The sequence below is a fragment of the Pollicipes pollicipes genome, unplaced genomic scaffold (assembly GCF_011947565.3).
Source record: "Pollicipes pollicipes isolate AB1234 unplaced genomic scaffold, Ppol_2.1 Scaffold_6686;HRSCAF=7923_pilon_pilon_pilon, whole genome shotgun sequence".
NCBI lineage: Eukaryota > Metazoa > Arthropoda > Thecostraca > Pollicipedomorpha > Pollicipedidae > Pollicipes > Pollicipes pollicipes.
The window spans coordinates 7,391,623-7,409,842 of record NW_023596921.1 but is presented as its reverse complement, the minus strand read 5'-3'; the positions used below and the strand labels follow the sequence as shown (position 1 = coordinate 7,409,842).

Sequence of the window (18,220 nt, the reverse complement as noted above, 5' to 3'; positions counted from 1 at the left end):
ATCACCTGTTGTTGTACCTGATGTTTTGATCACTATTACCAGTTTTCTTGAAAACTGCATGCTTATAGCTAAGAATTTTATTTAAAGCAGTCGAGCCTGTGCGAGATCTCATTTGAAGCTGTGCCCCTTGTCTTCACAATTTTAAAGTGACGCAGCCCAGTGCTGATATAAGACCAGCAATTTCTTGGGCTTCACTAGAGTATGTTTTTAAAACCGTGTGCGAAGGATGGGGCACTCCCCCCCCCCCCCACACCTGATTCCTTTCTTATTTCAAGAGACGTGATCAAAAGGTTGCATGAGCTGTGATGTGGAACAGCTTTTGTTGGCTTGTCACAGTGAGCAGTTCGTCAATTCTTGTGATTTTATGAGCAGCAAAATATGATAAATTTCTTGAACGTCTATCAGTGACGTTGTTGGGAACATGTTTGACTTGTTTTTTGTTGGGTTTGGGGGGCTGCAAATGACGTCATCATCAGCTAACTTGTCGGCCGTCAATGCAGACCTTAATGACAGTGCGCCACATATGCCGTCTCTTTTGCCTCCTGATTGCGTTGTCCTCAAGGTAAAGATCAGTGTGGGAAATTTGGAACCCACCGAGAATATTGTTCATAGTTTGATATAGCCAGCTGATCCATATCCAGTCTCCGAAAATATATCCAAAGCGCTGAACGGAAACATGGTGTTTGTGCTCTGATCCTGGGATATTCAGGTGTGAAATTGAGGGATGGCCACATTGTGGTTAGTTTTAAAATTTCTGAAAGAAATGTGTTCTTTGCGGTATCCTTGATTGAAATCATGTGAGCAGCATCATAATTTCTTGAAATATTGCCTGTATGCGTAAACTGATGGTGGTCATGCACTGAGTTCTGGGTTCTCCGAGTTGACTTTGAATGTACTGAGGCTGTTGCCAGGATGTCATTGCCATGCCTGACATGTTTGGTGTAACCCATTTTTGGTAGTTTGCAGCTTTCAGTTTTATGTTCTTAGTTTTTTCAGCAGTATTTCTGGCAGTCAGTTTTCCCTGTGCACCAAGGTGATTTGGCATATTGTTTTTTTCTTGGAAAACCAAGGGACAGGACAGTTAAGTTCCAGGTGTTCTGGATTTGTTGGGCTTGAAAATACAGTTTCCGTGGTCTGGTGGGTGGAGAGGAGGTGGAAATTCAAATTTGTGCTGATCCTGTGAATAGGGTAGCTTGCTGGACCTATGCCAGCCTGATATCTTGTGGCACTGGTGTTCGATCTTAGGAGTTGCCACTTTCCTGGCATGCCATATCAGGTTTATGTTCAGTATTCTACACCAATCTACTGCCATATGTGCTACTGTTTTGCCCCTTTTGACAGCTATGATTCTCCCTGGTCGTCCTGAGCAGCCACCAGAGGCTGATGTGGTGTTTGTGGTAGAGGCAACTGCTCTGAATGGGGCATACCTGCCAGAACTCCTGGACAATTACATCAAGCCTACATTGGAGTGAGTGTTTCATGCACACATTCAGATGCACTGCAATACTGTATGTCTACTTGGTCTTGGTGTAGGTATACATTGGTACCTAATGTTAGAAAAAATCATTGTACATCATTTGTCGTGTTTAAGGCAGAACATATAAATAATCATAAAGCAGGTAGATTCATGCTCCTACCTTCAAATTTGCTCCCGAGCGCTGCACGCACTCCACCGCCCTGACTCCTCAGCGCCGTTTCTGTGTTGTCGTTGCGTAATTACAATATTTCTGCTTACCAAGAACCATAAAAATTATGGTGTGAAGGTAACAATAATAATGCAATGAAAAACATATCTTATCACGTCTAGGTACGTTTATGAAACAGACAGGCCAGAATAGTCCTGAACATAGCCTAAAATAGCCTAACCTAACCTAACCTAACCTAGCCTTACCTAGCCTAGCCTACCCTAGCCTAACCTAACCTAACCTGAACCTGACCTGACCTGACCTGACCTGACCTGACCTGACCTGACCTGAACTGACCTGACCTGACCTGACCCTGACCTAACCTAACCTAACCTAACCTAACCTAACCTAACCTAACCCCCTGGCTCACACCATATCCCCTTCAACCCAGTGTCCCATTGGCATCCATGTTCCATGCCATACATATGTACTGTATTAAGAAGTTTTGTTTAGCTGTCATATTCTCATTTTGGTTTTCATTCCCACCCAAAATGTCATATGTCCCTACCATGTCGACCAATCTACAAACAATACAGCAGACTGCTTGGATACACAAGAAACATGTTTCAGTGGATTCTCATTTCCTTGGCCTCATACATTTTTATGGTTCTTGATGTGCAGTTATATTATGACCACGCAGTAATGTGATTACGCGTAGCAATGGCGCCGGGGTCGCGGTTGCTGCGCGTGTATGGCGCTCGGATGTTCTCTATCGTATTTACTTAAGTTCCAAGGTAAGAGTTAAGATGACCTGTTTTACGATTAATTACGATATGTTCTGCCTTTAAGATGACGATTGATGTACTATGCTCTTTTTTAACATGTGGTAGCAATGTATACCCTGACCCAATGATCACCTTTTTCTGTATCAGGAGGCTCTAGTTAAATAACATTTTCGAATAGACATTGGTTATATTGTCCAAACTGGGCAGTTGAAGCGGCCCGTTGAGCAGTCTTGACCAAGTACACTGCTTTAAATATATGTATTAAGGCACAGTAAACCAATGCCTTTTTCTTGTTAGTGCCAAAATCAATGCCTAGCAAATCAGGCATGCAAAGAAAGTTTTGGGGATTATTTTCAAATAGTTGTACAGCATTGTGCGACTATAAGTGGTCCGGACTGGTCTGGACCATGCACACGTACAAGATCGGTTCCCCGCCCCATTAGGCCATGAGTCAGGCAACTTTCCCTGCTAATGCAGCTGGCCATGAGCTGAATCTGTGTTCATGTTATATAATTCAGCGGGGAATCAAACACCGGTTTGTCAGTTGAGAGCACAACTCGCACAGACGGTTTATTTGTGCTTGGCTCACCCACCGCAGGTACTTCACGACAAAGACCACTGGCAGCGACCTCAGCCAGTATGGCGGCAAGTGCTCGGGCACGCTCTTCACCTTGGTCACCTTTACGGCCGGCGATGGCATCCCCGAGCCGCCGGTGGCCTGCTGCCTGCCAGTGGCCGCCCCGGACAAGTTCCTGCAGTACCTGGACAGCGCTGAGTGAGTGGCAGGGGTCGCACCATACGGCCCACCCCACTCCACCTGCCCAGGCTATGGGGGCCAATTTGGAAGAGATAGGGAGGGGGTCTGAAGTTTGTAATGATCTGAAGATGCATTGTGTGTTGGCTGCTGCAGGCACTTAATTGTCCTGCTTTTCACCAATGTTTGCTGTGCTTTAGTGTCTCCCCCTGATCTTGCTACCATTTGTGTTGGGTTCCATTGCTCCCAATTCTGGCTCATCTTGGTGTCAGTGTCACTGTAGAACTGGCGTTTTGCCGACACCCGCCACTGCGCCTGCGCGGCCTCAGAGACGTCCCGAGGCACGCATCGCACATCCCACGCGCCAGACCTTGGAGGCGGGCCCGGGTGCGCGTCACATCGCCACGTGCTGCGTGTGGCAGGTTCATCGGCGGCAACTGTGACAACGTGTCCTGCATCGCCGAGGGCTTGGCCACTGCGCTGCAGTGCTTCGACGACCTCAAGAGCATGCGGGAGCCGTCGGGGTCGGTGCAGCGGCACTGCGTGCTCGTCTGCAACTCGCTGCCGTTCCAGCTGCCCGTACAGGAAACGCCCAGCTTCCTGGGCTGCAGCATGGACCAGCTGACAGCCGGCATACATGAGGTATACATGAGGCATACCAGCATTCATGAGGTACACGTGAGGCATGCCAGCATACATGAGGTATACATGAGACATACTGGCATGCATGAGGTACACATGGGGCATACTGGCATACATGGGGTACACATTGGGCATACCAACATACATGAGGTACACATGGGGCATACCGGCATACATGGGGTATATGTGAGGAATACCTGCATACATGAGGTATGCATGAGGCATACCGGCATACATGGGGTGACGGACGATGCGCGCCGTCGCCTTGCCTGTCTCTCTTGGGGTAGAAGCAGGCTGGGGGTCTGGTGATGCTCATTCGCGGTTCCAATTGGCGTGTTAGGCTATATAGAGTCGCACATATCGATCAGTGGTGTCCATGAGAGCGTGCGTACCAGGCTGAGTGTCCATCCTGTGGGCTTGTGCCAGGTGATGTCACAAATGGTTTGTGGCATGTGGAGGCATATATATCGCTGATCATTGGACACAGCATTTGCCTTGATTGGAACTAAGGTGGGCTGACATTGGTGGACTCACAATGTGGACTGGCCTTCAAGGTGGACTGACATCGGTGTACATCGGCTGACATAAGACTTATGGCCGGGATCCAAACGCCAGATGTGTTGTGCAGATGGGAAGCACGCCGCGTGCCACACGCATAACCCGTCTGACCTGAGCCCACATACAACGGTGGAAGTATGCCCCTTCCACGCTTACACTCACGTAGTGCGGGCGTACGGATTATAAAACGGTCCTGTTGGCTGACAGCCTGTTGGCGCCTGAGCGTGTCGCCGGTGTGTGTCGCGCCGCGCCGCGCCGCGCCTCGCCGCGTGCCCGTTGTCAGGGTGCGGTGCGCCGCGCTGTTTCAGCGCTCCATCCACCTGTCTGTGATGTGTCCGCGGCGGCTGGGCGGCATTCAGAAGATCTTCGAGCAGGCCGGCGGCGACGTGGCCATGAACCACGCCAAGAACTACTCACGCGACCCACACCACCTCATACTGCTCAACGGCTTCAGGTGGGCCTTGCCGATAGGTTCCGACCCCCCTCCCCCTCCCCTTCTCTCCGCAGCTTTGTTTGTAACCCGCTGCCGAGTGACCACTCGTCGATTGGTGCTGTGTGAACAGATCACACTTGAAGCCACGTGTCGTGTAAGGGCCCGCACCAGCGTTTGCCGGGCCCGTGTTTCGCCAAGCGGGTGCTTGAGCTGGCGTTTGCAGGTTTGGTGTGACTGTCACGGGCCTGTCGGCGTGACGACCCAGCAGGTACAGCCCAGCTGCACCCCTAGTGGAGTCGCCGCGTGTATGCTTAACCGCCTTGCCCCAGTTTCGACCCCGTGTATACCGCATGCGTTACACGACAGCGTGTGGCGATCTCTATTTGATAGTCTTTGACACCTCACTTGCCCTGGCTGACGTCCGGGCGGTACGTCAGTTTGCAGGAGCAGGCAAGCAGTAACCAACAACTGAACACAGCACAGCAACAGCAGCAACAACAGCAACAGCAGCAGCAACAACAGCAGCAGCAGCAACAACAACAGCAGCAGCAGCAACAGCAGCAGCAGCAACAACAACAGCAGCAACAGCAGCAGCAGATTTCCATTTCTGCGGCAATGCAGCAGCAGCAGCAGCAGCAGATGGGCAGCATACAGCAAACCGGTAGGTGCAGCAAGTTTTGCTGATAGCTACTGGTGGACACAGTCTCATTACTAGCGCAGAAGGGTCCCGTGAGAAGCCGTTGCGGAAGTATGTTTGATAAGTACAGGGCTTCGTGTCAATACTTTAATCATTGTTTTCCATTATATGTGTAGTAAAACATGGCTACAGGTAATGTGGTTTCTTCAGTTATCTGTATGCGAAGCTGAGCACTTAATTGACAAAAAATAAAAGAAAGCATTTTGCACTGAAGGCAGCCAGTTAATGCAAGCACATAGAACTCCGGCTGTCGTGCTCGCATTAGGGTGGCTCGTCTTGGTCCGCTCACACCTTCCTCGTGAAGCAATGTTTTCGTTCTCAATTTTTTCGTGGCAGAGCGTGTCACGTGAATTCGTTTAAGATCTTTTGTGAGATGGTCTGCCAGTTAGATTTTCAGATCAAATGGCAGTGCATAGCGTGCTCATTGTCAGGAGCCGCACACGAGCAATGTTTGATGTCGTGCACCGTGTCGGCGCCGTGCCGCAGCCTCTGCTGCCGGGCGTCTGCCGTGCCTCTTGCGTTGTCTGGATGCGGTGCACCGTGTTGGCGCCGCGCCGCAGTCTGCCGCCGGCCGTCTGCCGCGGCTCTGGCGGCGTGACGTGCCGCTGTGACCTGGGCCGTGTTTGACGTGACGCCCTCGCCGTGTCTGCAGCAGCGCCCATCAGCACACTCTCGCAGGCGTTGAACCAGCCGGCGCAGCCGCTCTCGCAGTCGCAGCAGATGATCCTGAACATGGCGCAGATGACGCGCGCGCCCACGCCGCCCAACCAGCGGGCCAGCCCGGTGCCCAGCCAGACGTATCAGCCGCAGATGAAGCCGGTACGACTGCCGTCCCTCGGTGCTCCTTGGCGGCGACGACCCTCCTTCCCCCCCCCCCCCCCCCCTGGAGTGGCGGTGCCATGCCCCGATCACGGGCTAATGGGGAAGGGAGGCAGCACGTAACGAACGGGAGCTATGTGCATTCCCCGTTGGCGGGTGGGCGAGGCTGGCGGGATGTCGCCGACTCTGTGTGTGGTGGCCTCAGAGCACGTCAGTGGCGGGTGGCGCCAGGAGCGCGCTGCCGTGCAGTGGGGTAACGACAGTAGGATGGCGGCAGTGGGATGACAGCAGTGGGATGATGGCAGTGGGTTGACGACAGTGGGGTGACGACACTGGGATGACGGCAGTGGGGTGACGACACTGGGATGACGGCAGTGGGATGACGGCAGTGGGATGACAGCAGTGGGATGACGACAGTGGGATGACGGCAGTGGGATGACGGCAGCGAGACGACAGCAGCGGGGCGATGACAGCGGGATGACGGCTGCGCAGGTGCTGGTGCGTGGTCAGCAGCTGGCGGCCGGCATCCAGGGCCAGCGCCCGCCCGGCTGCATCACCGTGATGGGTGGCATGCGCCAGCCGGGCCCGCCCAACGTGACCGTGCAGCCGCCGTCGGCGGGCCAGGTCATGATGAACGTCCAGCCGCGCTGGCAGGGACAGCAGCAGCAGCAGCAGCAACAGCAGCAACAGCAGCAGCAACAGCAGCAGCAGCAGCTTCAGCCGGGCATGTCCGGTACGTGCCTCTGGCAGGGCCAGAGGGCTGGGCTCGGAAATAAGCAACAATATTTCTTCTCTTCCTTGCACGAGGCAGATTGCAAAATTTATATGAGATCGTCCATAAAGGACTTCGTAACATAGTAAAATCATAGGATATTTCAGTGAAAGGTATTTTTTGCTTACTAGTTTAGTGCGGAGCGTCGTCCACCACCAGTGCTGGACGCTATACCCCAGTGTGGGTGTGTGTGTGTGTGCGTGCGTGTGTGCGCGTGTGCGTGTGTGCGTGATTGGGTGTCAGCTGAGCTTGTGGGGCGAACACGTCTGTCACGGCTGTCCGCAAGGCGACAATATGCTCATCGGGAATGAGAGGTCCTTTGGGTTAATTAAGTATATCTTGCAGGAAAAACAAAGTGGTAGGAATTCATAGGAACTGTTGAATACCGGTGCTATTCGAAAACACTTGAGAACTTGCTGGTGTATCTTCGTAACGCTGTGAGAGCAGGAAGTGACAAATAATGGATCGCGTTGATCATGTGGCATAGCTCCACGTTTCATGTGCCCAGTGTACTGATAAAGGAACGCGGTGATGCGTCCGGCCAGAGGAGGGAAATTGTACAGGTGCAGGGCTGAAAACCAAAAACGCCACCCCGATACCCTGTAAAGTGCGGAGTCATTTCGAGAGCTGCAAAACAGCTGTCATATGAACAGCTGTTAATACACTCCATACTCGTTTGGTTATTCTTTGACGAGCTTGCACTGCTTGTAAAATTCGTGTGGCTGAGAGTTTGTCTTAGGTTTCGTAGGTGATTTGGGTTTTTGGAGATTACCACTACGCGAATTAAACCATCAAATTTGAAAGCGCAAAATTAATCTGTGCCACACTGTGTGCGGTGTTGTTCCGTTGGACACAATATTTTTAGCTGCCCTGGCCTTGCTCTGCGCACCACAACAAGGCGGCCGTCTGCAGGCATGCCGCAGACCTCGATGTCACAGACGGCGAGCGGGCAGCTGGGGGAGCAGCATTCGGTGTTGCTGTCCCAGCTGAACAAGCCCACCATGTCGGCCAGCTCGCAGCAGGCGCAGTCACCCTTCAGTCTTCAGCAGCAACAGCAGCAGCAGCAACAACAGCAACAGCAGCAGCAACAGCAGCAGGGGATGCAGGGTGAGCGCCGCGGGGCGAGGAGTGGCGCCGGTGACTGCCACACTCGGTACTGAGCTCAGCCGCGGCGCGTGCAGTGTTCCCCGGCCGCATTTCTGTTGACATCGTCTGGGGGTGCACTCCTTGGACCGTTGTGGAGCGCCTCAGCGGCGCAGTGCGGTCGGTGGCGTCGGGCCTCGGGTGCGCGGCCGTCTGGTGTCCGGCGCCCGGTGCGCCGGAGTGGCGGTATAGCGCCGTGTGACCTGGCGCCGGCCCTCTCCGTCCGCAGTGCCGATGGTGGCTGGTATGATGCGGCCCCAGGTGCCGCGCTTCGTCGGCCAGCAGCAGGGCATTGTGGGCGGGTCCGGTCCCAGCATGCAGCAGCCGCAGCAGCAGCAGCAGCAGCTCCAGCAGCAGCAGCAGCAGCAGCCCAGAATGATGGGGCCGCCCCAGCACCCGGTGGGTGGAGGCGTCACACAGCCTGGCGCGCCGGCACAGGCCGCGTCGTCTGGTGCCGGCCGCGGACGAGAGCTGGGTACCTGTGCTGAGTCCGCCAGGCCTCGCGATCGGTGGTTCTTCCGTCCTCCAAAGGCAAAAAGGCCTGAGTGCCACTTTACCAATGGCGCTTAGGCCCTTTTGCCTTTGGACGACACTCTTGCTTATGTCGGGTTTGCAAAGGTCAGAAGTGCTGCTTGTAAACTTAATGTGGTTTGCTAATCGTCCCAGCTTACCTTGCGCGGCGGACGTAGGGGCACAGAGAGGTGGCCGCGGCCATATTGCCAACATGACCAAGATTAGCTCGTCCGCCGAGCCAAGAGTCACGCGGTGAGGTCACCCCTTGTCTCCAGATGCTGTCCGTCGCTTTTGTGCACGAGGCAACGGTGTGTGTGTTTTTTGGATCGGCCCGTGGCGTGTCTGGTCGGTGCGCTGTGCCGTCTTGTGTGCTGTCTCGGCGCGCTGACGCCGGTGAAGCCGCGCAATAGTGTCTGCGCCACTGGGGGGCCGACGGTGGCGGCCGGCGCGTGCTCCTCCCTGACGGCTGCCGTCGGTGCCTCCTCAGGTGAAGATCTGGGAGGGTACGCTGGAGTGGTCCGAGAAGAAGCCGGGCGAGGTCAGCAAACTGGTGCACTCGATCCCATGTGGGCTCAGCTGCAACACCAACGCCAGCGGCGAGCCTGAAGTGTGAGTCGCGCCGCAGGCAGTGGACAGAAACGCTGCTGGCCAGCCCGTGTGTGTGTGTGTGTGGAGAGGGAGAGGGAGAGGGAGAGGGAGAGGGAGAGGGAGAGGGAGAGAGGGAGAGGGAGATGGAGAGGAGAGGGAGAGGGGAGAGGGAGAGGAGGGAGGGAAGAGGGAGAGGGGGAGAGGGAGAGGGAGAGGGGGAGAGGGAGAGGGGGAGAGGGAGAGAGGAGAGAGAGAGAGAGAGGAGGAGAGAGAGAGAGAGAGAGAGAGAGAGAGAGAGAGAGAGAGAGTGGGGGGGGGGGTATTTCCGCTGCCTTTTCCGTCTATTGGTAATGCGCGTAGAGAGAATGTCAGCTGAACATCATTAAGTCTGCCATAAAAGTGATATACTTCGACTCGGGAAGTTCAAAGTAGAGAGCCTCTCTTCTCTGCCGGAGCCCACCCAACAGTACAGCTACTCATAAGTTGATCTGGTGGCGAACTCGTCATGCAAAGCGACGTGCCTTGCCACAGCGTGTTGATCGCCGTTCCTAAGCGACATGTGCCTCCTCCGCAGCAAGGCGGACAACTGGCCGAACAAGCTGATGATGCAGCTCATCAACCGCACCGTTATCAGCACCATCGGCAAGGTCTACTTCGAGAACATCCGCTCGGTCAAGTTCAACCTGCAACCGTGTGAGCCGCTGGAGCGGCTCAGCCAGGTCATGAGCAATGGGAGTGTAAGTGCTGCCGGCGCCGGAGTGGGCCTACCGATCCTCCAAGCTGCTGTAGCCGCCCGCCAGCAACTGCGTTGGTGGTGTGCCGCATCATCTCTATCTAAAGTATCTTGTTGTTGTGCATTGGTGTTTTCGGGCGCGTCGGCCGCAGTGGTCATTTTGCGCCCATAACGATGCTTTTACTTAATTGGTACGGTGTGAAAATGACTTGAAAATCACTGGCTGCATCGTATCTGCATCGTGTGTCTGTATCTATGGCCAGATTAGGTTAGTGGCCGCCACACCATCTTTTTGTTGGCGCCTAGACGTTTGTTCCGTTCCGTTTGCTGCAAAGCAGGTCGGGTTGGTCCGGTTGGTTGCCGGCCTCGGTTAACGTATGTCCGTCTTTGATCTTGGCAGACTGGCTGCGTCTACTTCAGCTCGCTAACGCCCACCGACGTCAAAGTCATGATGCTCCTGTACGCGGCTGAGAAGCAGACCTACTTCGGCTTTATTCCCAACGATCAGAACGGGTTCATCGAGAAGCTGAAAGAAGTGATGGCCAAACAGAAACAGATCCTGAACATGCAGACGTTACGGGTACGTACCTGACGCCGACGCTGACCTGGGCGGGGCCGGGGTCAGCTCTGTACTTGACGCTGTACTGTTGCGTGGAGCAGGCGTAAGTGATGCGATTCATGCTGCAACGTCGTGTCACCGGATAGCGTGTCGGTTCGTGCCGATCAGCCTAGCTATGTTTTCTGCGTGCTTGGCACGGCTCGGGTCAGTGATCAGCCGGTATTCGACTGCGTGGTTCTGTTGTGATGTGCGTGGAAGTCGGCAGTGCCGCATAATTCTTACTTTCGGGAGCACCTGCGACGAGTGGCTCATCTCATCAACGGCTCGACTCGTTTGCTTCCAGCAACGTCAGCAGCAACAGCAACAGCAGCAACAACAGCAGCAGCAACAACAGCAACAACAGCAGCAACAACAGCAACAACAGCAGCAGCAACAACAGCAGCAGCAACAACAACAGCAGCAGCAACAACAGCAACAGCAGCAGCAACAACAACAGCAGCAACAACAGCAGCAAGCGGTGGCGGCAGCGGCGGCGGCAGCGGCGGCGGCAGCGCAGAGCGGCCCGATGACTGGGCCGCGGCCGGGCCTGCTCATCCAGCAGACCAACCCGATGGCGCTGGGCGGCGGCCAGCTGTCGCAGGGCGAGGCCGGTACGGTACCGTCCCGTTATCTGTCACGTACCGACGGTACCCTCACGGTACCGTCCCGTCTCCCGTTCACCGTCACCGGTCGCCGAGGGGTGGGGAGAGCAGGGGGGGGGGGGGGGGCACTTGCCGCACCCGCCCCAACCTCACTGGTCACCAGCCCACGGCCTCGTGCCATTGCTGCTGGGAGGCCGAGCTCTTCACCGCTGATAGCGAACGACTTGTGAGCGGTCTGTGAAATCTCTCCGCAGAGCACCGGACGATTCCGCCGGCCGGTGGCGGCTCTGGAGCGTCCGTGAGTGGACGGACGTGTGTACCGTCTCGTGCTGGCCGTTCTGTTTTGCCTTGTGCTGGCCGTCGCTGGCTCTGGATGTACGTGCCAGGCGCCACGCCGTGCGCTGGCTGTGGCTCCGTCGCTGAGGGCCGGCGCGCGCTGCCCGTGTCGCCAGGTGGAGTTCGCGGCCGCTCGCCGCAGCTGGCCGGCGGCCCGGGCCCGGCTGGGGTCCGCCAGACCCTGATGAGCCACTCGGGCCAGTTTACCGTGGGCGGCTCGGCACCCCAGATGCAGATCAACATGCCGCAACAGCAGCAGCAACAGCAACAACAACAGCAGCAACAGCAGCAGCAGCAACAGCAGCAGCAACAGTTGCGGCAACAGCAAATGCAGCAGCAGATGCAGTCGAACACAGCGACCCAGGCGAGTGAACTAGGCGTCCGCTGCGTTATTTTGTGGACTGAGTGCTGATGGTCACTACAGCGACATATGCCACGAGGCTGTGATTGGGTTTGGCTCTGTTCGCTGGGGGTGTCAATAGTGTAGTGGTTAACGTGTCTGTGTTAACCACTGGCTCCTAGGAAACCTGAGATACGGGGTTCAATTCCCAACGGTGCCCGTCCTTTGTAAGCCCCAATGACGGACGCCGACGGCTGTGTTCGCTGACCGGTGGTGTCCAGCGGCAGGTGAGACTCACTGACCCGCCACGACTCGCGCCCTGGCAGCCGATCGCGGCTATTGTCCCTCTAGCAGGCGCTCCGGCTGGTGAGGGACGCTGGCGACCGCCCCGCTGAGGGGGCTGGCTCGCCCGCTGGCTGGACCTGTGGACTCTGGTCGTCTAGCCGACCAGCGTGGCCGGGACCCATCCTGCTAGCAAGCCCCCCCCCCCTCCTTGCAATGGAGCGTGTCACCGCGGGGGGTGCTAGACAGTGGACGCAAATTCCTAAGCTGGTAACCGGTCCGCTAATCTGGCAGGGCGGGACAACGAAATTTGGAAAGGGTGGGGATTGAGCCCCATCTGTGGCATGCTATCCAGTGCTGTGGTCAATCAGTTAAGTAATTCATTCATCCATTCGTTCGTTAATTCACTCACCAGCATTCGTTAAATGAAGTCGCTCCTCCAGTAACGCGGCCAAAGCCGCGGCTTTGTTGTCCAGCCTGACTTTTTTCATGTCGTGGAGGTGTACATAAAACGCATGGACTAAAAAGAAGCGGATTTCTTGCGTGTGACTAAGTTACTGTACGCACCCATTCTGGAGTATCCCGTGAAAGGAGGTGTCCCACCTCTGGGGCATAATTCAAAACCATACTAAAAAACATCAACGTCATTCTACGTACAACCAAGAACCTCACTTACTACTCGCGACGCTGCATTCCATCACTTGAATCGAACGAAAAGTAAGAAAGCGATCGTGGGTAGGTAATGTGCACCTGCATTAAATAAGTTGAGGTGCACACTTATTTGCGGCACGACAGGATGTCAACGGCTGGCTGAAAAATTCCAAATGTTTTGGTCCAGGTTGGTGAAATTTCCAAATTGGACTTTTGAAATAATTGGAACTCCGAAAATCCGCAATCCAATGGGCACCTCTACTGAACATCCCATGTAACGGTGAAGCATGCACAGCGATATGGCTGGCCTGTGGGACAGCCGCATGCCCCGGTCGTTGATCTGGCGCTGACCTGCCAACAGGGCCTCTTGGCAAGCCAGCTGTCCCAGCAGCAGCAGCTGCAGCAGCAGCCGCAGGGTCAGGCCGAACGGCAGCAGAACCTGCTGCGCATGCGCCATCTGCAGCAGCAGCTGGCGCAGCTGCGACAGAAGGAGATGCAGTACAAGGCGCAGCAGGATCACCAGCAGGTGGGCAGTCGGCCTGTGTCTGGCGGGCGTTTGACCTCGGCAGCCACAAGATTAAGACATCAGCACATTACCAAGTCCGAAATATTGCTTTTTTGTGACGAAGGACCATGCTGTCCGTCATCACCACCGTTACGCTAATGTTCAGCTCAGTCGATGTTGTTCTGATCGATATGTAGATCGCATGGCTAGATCCAGGACATCCGAACATCGAGGCCACCCCACGAGCGACCGGCCGTCACATGCTGGGATACGGTGGCGACCGATGTGGCGCGCGCTGGGAATGCTTACCTCGGCTGGCTGGCATTGTGCGCAGTTGAGGCTGGCGCAGCGGCGTGTCCGCAGCTCCCGCTCCAGTGCCGCCGCCGTCGCTCCCTGTCACCGTGTGCCCCCTCCCCCGTCCCCTCCGTGTGCACGACACACGACGCGGCCGTGTGTCGTGCCCCGGGTGCCGGCCGGCGGGGCGGAGACCGTGTGCCGCGGCCTGGACCCCGGACAGGCGCCGGTGACGCCGGTCTCGGCAGTTCCAGCCGGGCGGCGCGCAGCAGCTGGTGCAGGGCAGCGCACAGCAGCTAGTGCAGCAGGGTGGCGCGCAGCTGGCGCCGCCGGGCGCCACCGCCGGCCGCGCGCCCCAGCAGCAGATGGACTCAACGCCGGGCCTGCGCACCCTGCTGCAGCAGGTGAGGGTGGCGGCGTCAGGCTCTGCTGAGCGCGGCGGACACGCACCACCGGTCGCCTCAGGGCCTAGCCAGGCAGCTGGAGTGGGCGCAGGTCGATGATCGGTGATTGATGGGAGAACAGCCTAGTTTGGAACTGAATGTCGACTTTGTGAGTCCTATCTGAAATCAAGTGACCGCGCTCTAAAAGGATCTTATTTACTACCGAAATTCCTGTGCTTAAAGTTAAATCCAGGACATCCGAACATCGAGGCCACTCCACGAGCGACCGGCCATCGCGTGCTGGGAGACGGTGGCGACCGATGTGGCGCGTGCTGGGGATGCTTACCTCGGCTGGCTGGCATTGTGCGCAGTTGAGGATAAAACGTTGGATAAAACTTATTTCTTAATTTTCTGGATTCTGGATAAAACTTTGGAAGTGCATAATGGCATGCACTATGATAATAAGATGAAGCAAACTGGTGCACAGTGGCGACGGAACATAATCAGAGTTGTTGAGGGGCAAGCTTAATCGATTCGACATGGGATGGCCCACACAGGGTGTCCCGAAATTGATGCGCGGTTGTATCGTCCTCACTAACGTGGAAAATAATTCCGGCGGTTCACGATTGTTTGCCAATGTAATCGTCACGCAGCCGTATACGCTGCCGCAGGCGCTCCGGCAGGCCGCACGTCAGGCTGTCGAGAGTCTCTGCCTCGACTCTCCGCCACGCCGCTTGCACGTTTTGGAACAATGTCTTCTCTGAAGTGGCCGGCGACATCTTGCTGAACTCTATCTTGACGATCGCCCAAAAATTCTCGATCGGCGACATGTCGGGGCTGTTGCCTGGCCACGTACCCTTCTCCCAGAAGTCCGGGAAGTTGGCGCGGCACCAGTCCGGGGTCTTCCTGGCATGAGCTGGAACACCGATCTGCTGGAATATTGCCCTCGACATGCCTGGCAGGAGTTTGATCTTGGTTGGCGGGCCATTCTCCTTCCTCCGCTGCACCATCGAGGCTGCAGTCTTCTGCAGCACCTCTCTGACGCAGTAGTCAGCGGTGACGGTCTGCCCGCACGAGAATGCGAGACTTGGCGTAGCTCAGAGAGGCCTCTGTAGCTCATCTCTCCCCAGACAAGAACCTGTAGCGGCTGCCTCACTGCCTCGGTGATGGGCACCTCCGAGCTGTTGTTGGCCCAGATCCTGTCGTTCTGGCGGTTAGGTGCTTGGAAGAGCTCGAAGGGCGACCCATCACTAAGCAGGACACAACTCCAGTCTTGAACGGACCAGTTCTTGCGGGCCTTGGTGAATTCCAGTCGCCTGCTCTTCTGGTCCACGGCAGGCCTTTGCTGCAACCTGGGCTTGAGCGGCTTCAGTTGCAGGCTGATCTTCAGATGCCGGTGGACGGCCGACTTCGAGGCTGGGTGCTTCTCCGCCGTCAGTTTTCTCGCCAGATTCTCGTCGAGTGACGCCTTTTGAGGGCTGACTTTCCAATGACGATCTCCGCCACTCAGCTTAAGGCCGACTTCCGCCCAGGAGCTGTGCGGTTTTGGAGCGTCTCTCCTGAGCGGCCGCCGGACAGCCAGCGCCTGATCGTCGCTACGTTGACGCCGAAGTCCCTAGTGACCGGAGCGTGGATCGTGCCGCCCTGGACCATCCCAACCGCGCGGCAGCGGATCGATGGCTCGTGCTCTTTCACCAATGCTGATATGCGGACTCAACATGCCGGCTGTTTCGAAAGGCATGACCTCTCCCGCCCGTTACCGGCCGAGGTCAGGCTGACCGCCTGGGTCATGTGATCGCCTGACACGACGGGGAAGATGATAAGCAGCACAAACCGCACATCAATTTCGGGACACCCTGTACGTCAGTGTCACATCGCATCAATTTCGGGACACCCTGTGCGCCAGTGCCACATCGTGCAATGTTCTAATAAAACTAGAACCAAGAATGCCTGAGAACGTTTGCCTTATGCCAGTACCGATGTGTTATGCCCCTCATCACACTAACGAAAGCGTTGAGGCTAACACCAGGCTTAGGCGCATGGGATAAATTATATTTTGCTATCTCCGTCAAAACCCGGCCACGACGCGTCGCGAACAGCCATGGCCTTCCGAACATTCACTGTTCCGTATCACAGGCGGTGGCGGCACATGTAGCAACTGGGTACTGTCCACAGCCTGGATTGGCATCACAGACCGAGTGACTCGGGTAACAATGCACGTCCAATATCACGTGCAGTGACAGATAGGCTCGCTCAACCACCGCAGAGGTGGTGATTTAGGTTTTCGGGCGCGTCTACTGCTCGGTCCTATGACGCCTAACCCAGTTCGGAATATGTGTGCGGTGTACGTGCCAGGGATGGCAACGCACCGTTTAGCTGGTGATTGCATTAGCGGGACGTAATTTGGGGAGCGGCTCGACCGACCGAGCGACGCGCTGTGCTCCGGCCGCCGCCGCGCCTGCTCTGGCCGCTGTCGCTCGTCGCGTGTGACCCCGGCCCGGCGGCTGTGCTGCTGCTGGTAACCGCGCCATCTCGCGCGTTCGGCAGAGCTATCGGCCGTCGATGCTGCAGAGGCCACAGGCGCCGGCCAGCTCCATGATGGCCACGCCCGGCCAGCCGGGCCAGATCAACCCCAACCAGATGGACGAGTCCGTGATGCACGACTTTCTCAGCTAGACGCCGGCGCCGCTGCTCGGCGTTCGTCAGTGGGCCGTAACGACGCGGCGCTGCCGGTCGGCCGTTTGGCACTCCAACTTTCTCTTCTTGGAACGTGTGCGGCCACGTTACTGTACTGTGATGATTGTGTTTTCGGGCAGGCTGGAGCCGGTAAGGTAAAATGTCCTCCCGCGATCTGTTGTGTATGGACGTATGTGCGCTGTACGCTGCCACGTTTCCCGGTGCTCCCAGCGGCCGAGCACCAAAATAAACGCCATCCGTCATTCTGCCACTGCAATTTTATTACCTGCCGGTTACAGCAAACAGTCAGTGGGGCCGGCTGGAGCCGGCGCCCTGGTGACGAGCGATGCCTCGGAGCTGGGGGAGGGGAGCGCCGGTGGTGGAGTATCACAACGTGGAGGTACGGGCCGGCCCGGGGACTGCCGGCCGGCCGCGCAGGCAGCGGAGGCGGTCCACACGCCCGAATTAATGATCCGACACCGAGAGATACACGGCGGCTAACACCTCGGGTGGCCGGCGGCCCGCCGCGACCGCGCGCCACCCCTACACAGAATATTAGAGGTACACCGACTACCGGGCGACAAACCATAGCAGAGTTAATCAGAATATATATCACACACCACTAGGTATTAATACAAAGGTGAAACGGCTACGTTTGTACGTAATGCAAAAATCACATTGAAGAACTGCACAGCGGAGGCGCGCCCGCCGGCGGGCCGGGCCGGCGCCTACTGAAGCCCCGCGGAGCACACAAACGCGCGCGGCGCCCGGGCGGCCGCTGGCCGCTCGCCCGGTCCGGGCCCCTACACAGATATGAAAAATAGACTATTATGCAAAACCTCCCTAGCTAGCGTAGTGAAAGTGCAGTGTGTGTGATCACAAGGAGTGCAGCCAGACGAAGGACGGGCTGGAGCGGCCCGGGGTTGCGGGTCTTTGGTCTGCAGGTCTGGGACGCCGCGCGGCGGCCGCGCGAGCCTGTCCAGCGCGTTTGATTATCGAGACGGAGCGGGTCGGCGCGCCACCCGCTCGCTGAGCCGGGGCCGACAGTGACGGTGACGCGGGCGCGCGCGCGCGCGCACCTCAACACGGTAGATGTGGAATGGAGAAAGTTAGCGCGGGCTGGCAGGTCGGGCGCCCGCCGCCCGCGGATGAGGCTGATGAAAGGTCATTCCCTGAAGCCCAGTGATACGACGAGCCACCCGCCGCCCGCTACCCCAGCCCTAGCGGAGGGGACTCACTGGCCATGCGGCCGGCGGCGCCGCGCGCCAGGCCCGGCCGGGACGGCACGCCCGCCGCGGATCGGCCAGGCCAGGCCAGGCCAGGCCAGGCACCATCGGCCGAACGGGATGGGGCGGGGCGGGGCGTGTAAAATGTGGTCCGCAGGAGGGGTTGGACGCAGACCGCCCGCGCGCCCGGCCGACAGGCGGCAGTGCATGCGCCGCTCTCCGGCGCGGACGGCACGGGACGGCGCGGCTCCGGCGGCGGCGGACC

The 18,220-nt window shown here is 57.0% G+C and overlaps 1 protein-coding gene across 1 annotated transcript; it reads left to right on the top strand.

Annotated features, from left to right (window-relative positions):
* The first annotated feature begins 568 nt into the window (after nt 1-568).
* On the top strand, nt 569-16,996 carry LOC119107384 (mediator of RNA polymerase II transcription subunit 25). The gene is made up of 20 exons (XM_037230818.1): nt 569-709; nt 1,342-1,468; nt 3,009-3,185; nt 3,587-3,806; nt 4,673-4,818; nt 5,235-5,288; nt 5,415-5,458; nt 6,147-6,313; nt 6,806-7,046; nt 7,998-8,192; nt 8,458-8,627; nt 9,229-9,350; nt 9,904-10,066; nt 10,463-10,642; nt 10,965-11,087; nt 11,157-11,271; nt 11,715-11,962; nt 13,233-13,397; nt 13,919-14,074; nt 16,601-16,996. Exons 2-20 carry the CDS (start codon nt 1,344-1,346, stop codon nt 16,727-16,729), a joined length of 2,940 nt encoding a protein of 979 aa, XP_037086713.1. The 5' UTR covers nt 569-709; nt 1,342-1,343; the 3' UTR covers nt 16,730-16,996.
* The last annotated feature ends 1,224 nt before the right edge of the window (nt 16,997-18,220 follow it).

Bases quoted from the DNA above. Each gene is read 5' to 3' on its own strand.
- LOC119107384 (XM_037230818.1), top strand. From the start codon at position 1,344: ATGATTCTCCCTGGTCGTCCTGAGCAGCCACCAGAGGCTGATGTGGTG. The intron at 5,289-5,414 runs GCAACAACAGCA...TTCTGCGGCAAT, and splicing joins AACACAGCACAGCAACAGCA to GCAGCAGCAGCAGCAGCAGC. The intron at 11,272-11,714 runs GTACGGTACCGT...CCGTGTCGCCAG, and splicing joins GCTGTCGCAGGGCGAGGCCG to GTGGAGTTCGCGGCCGCTCG.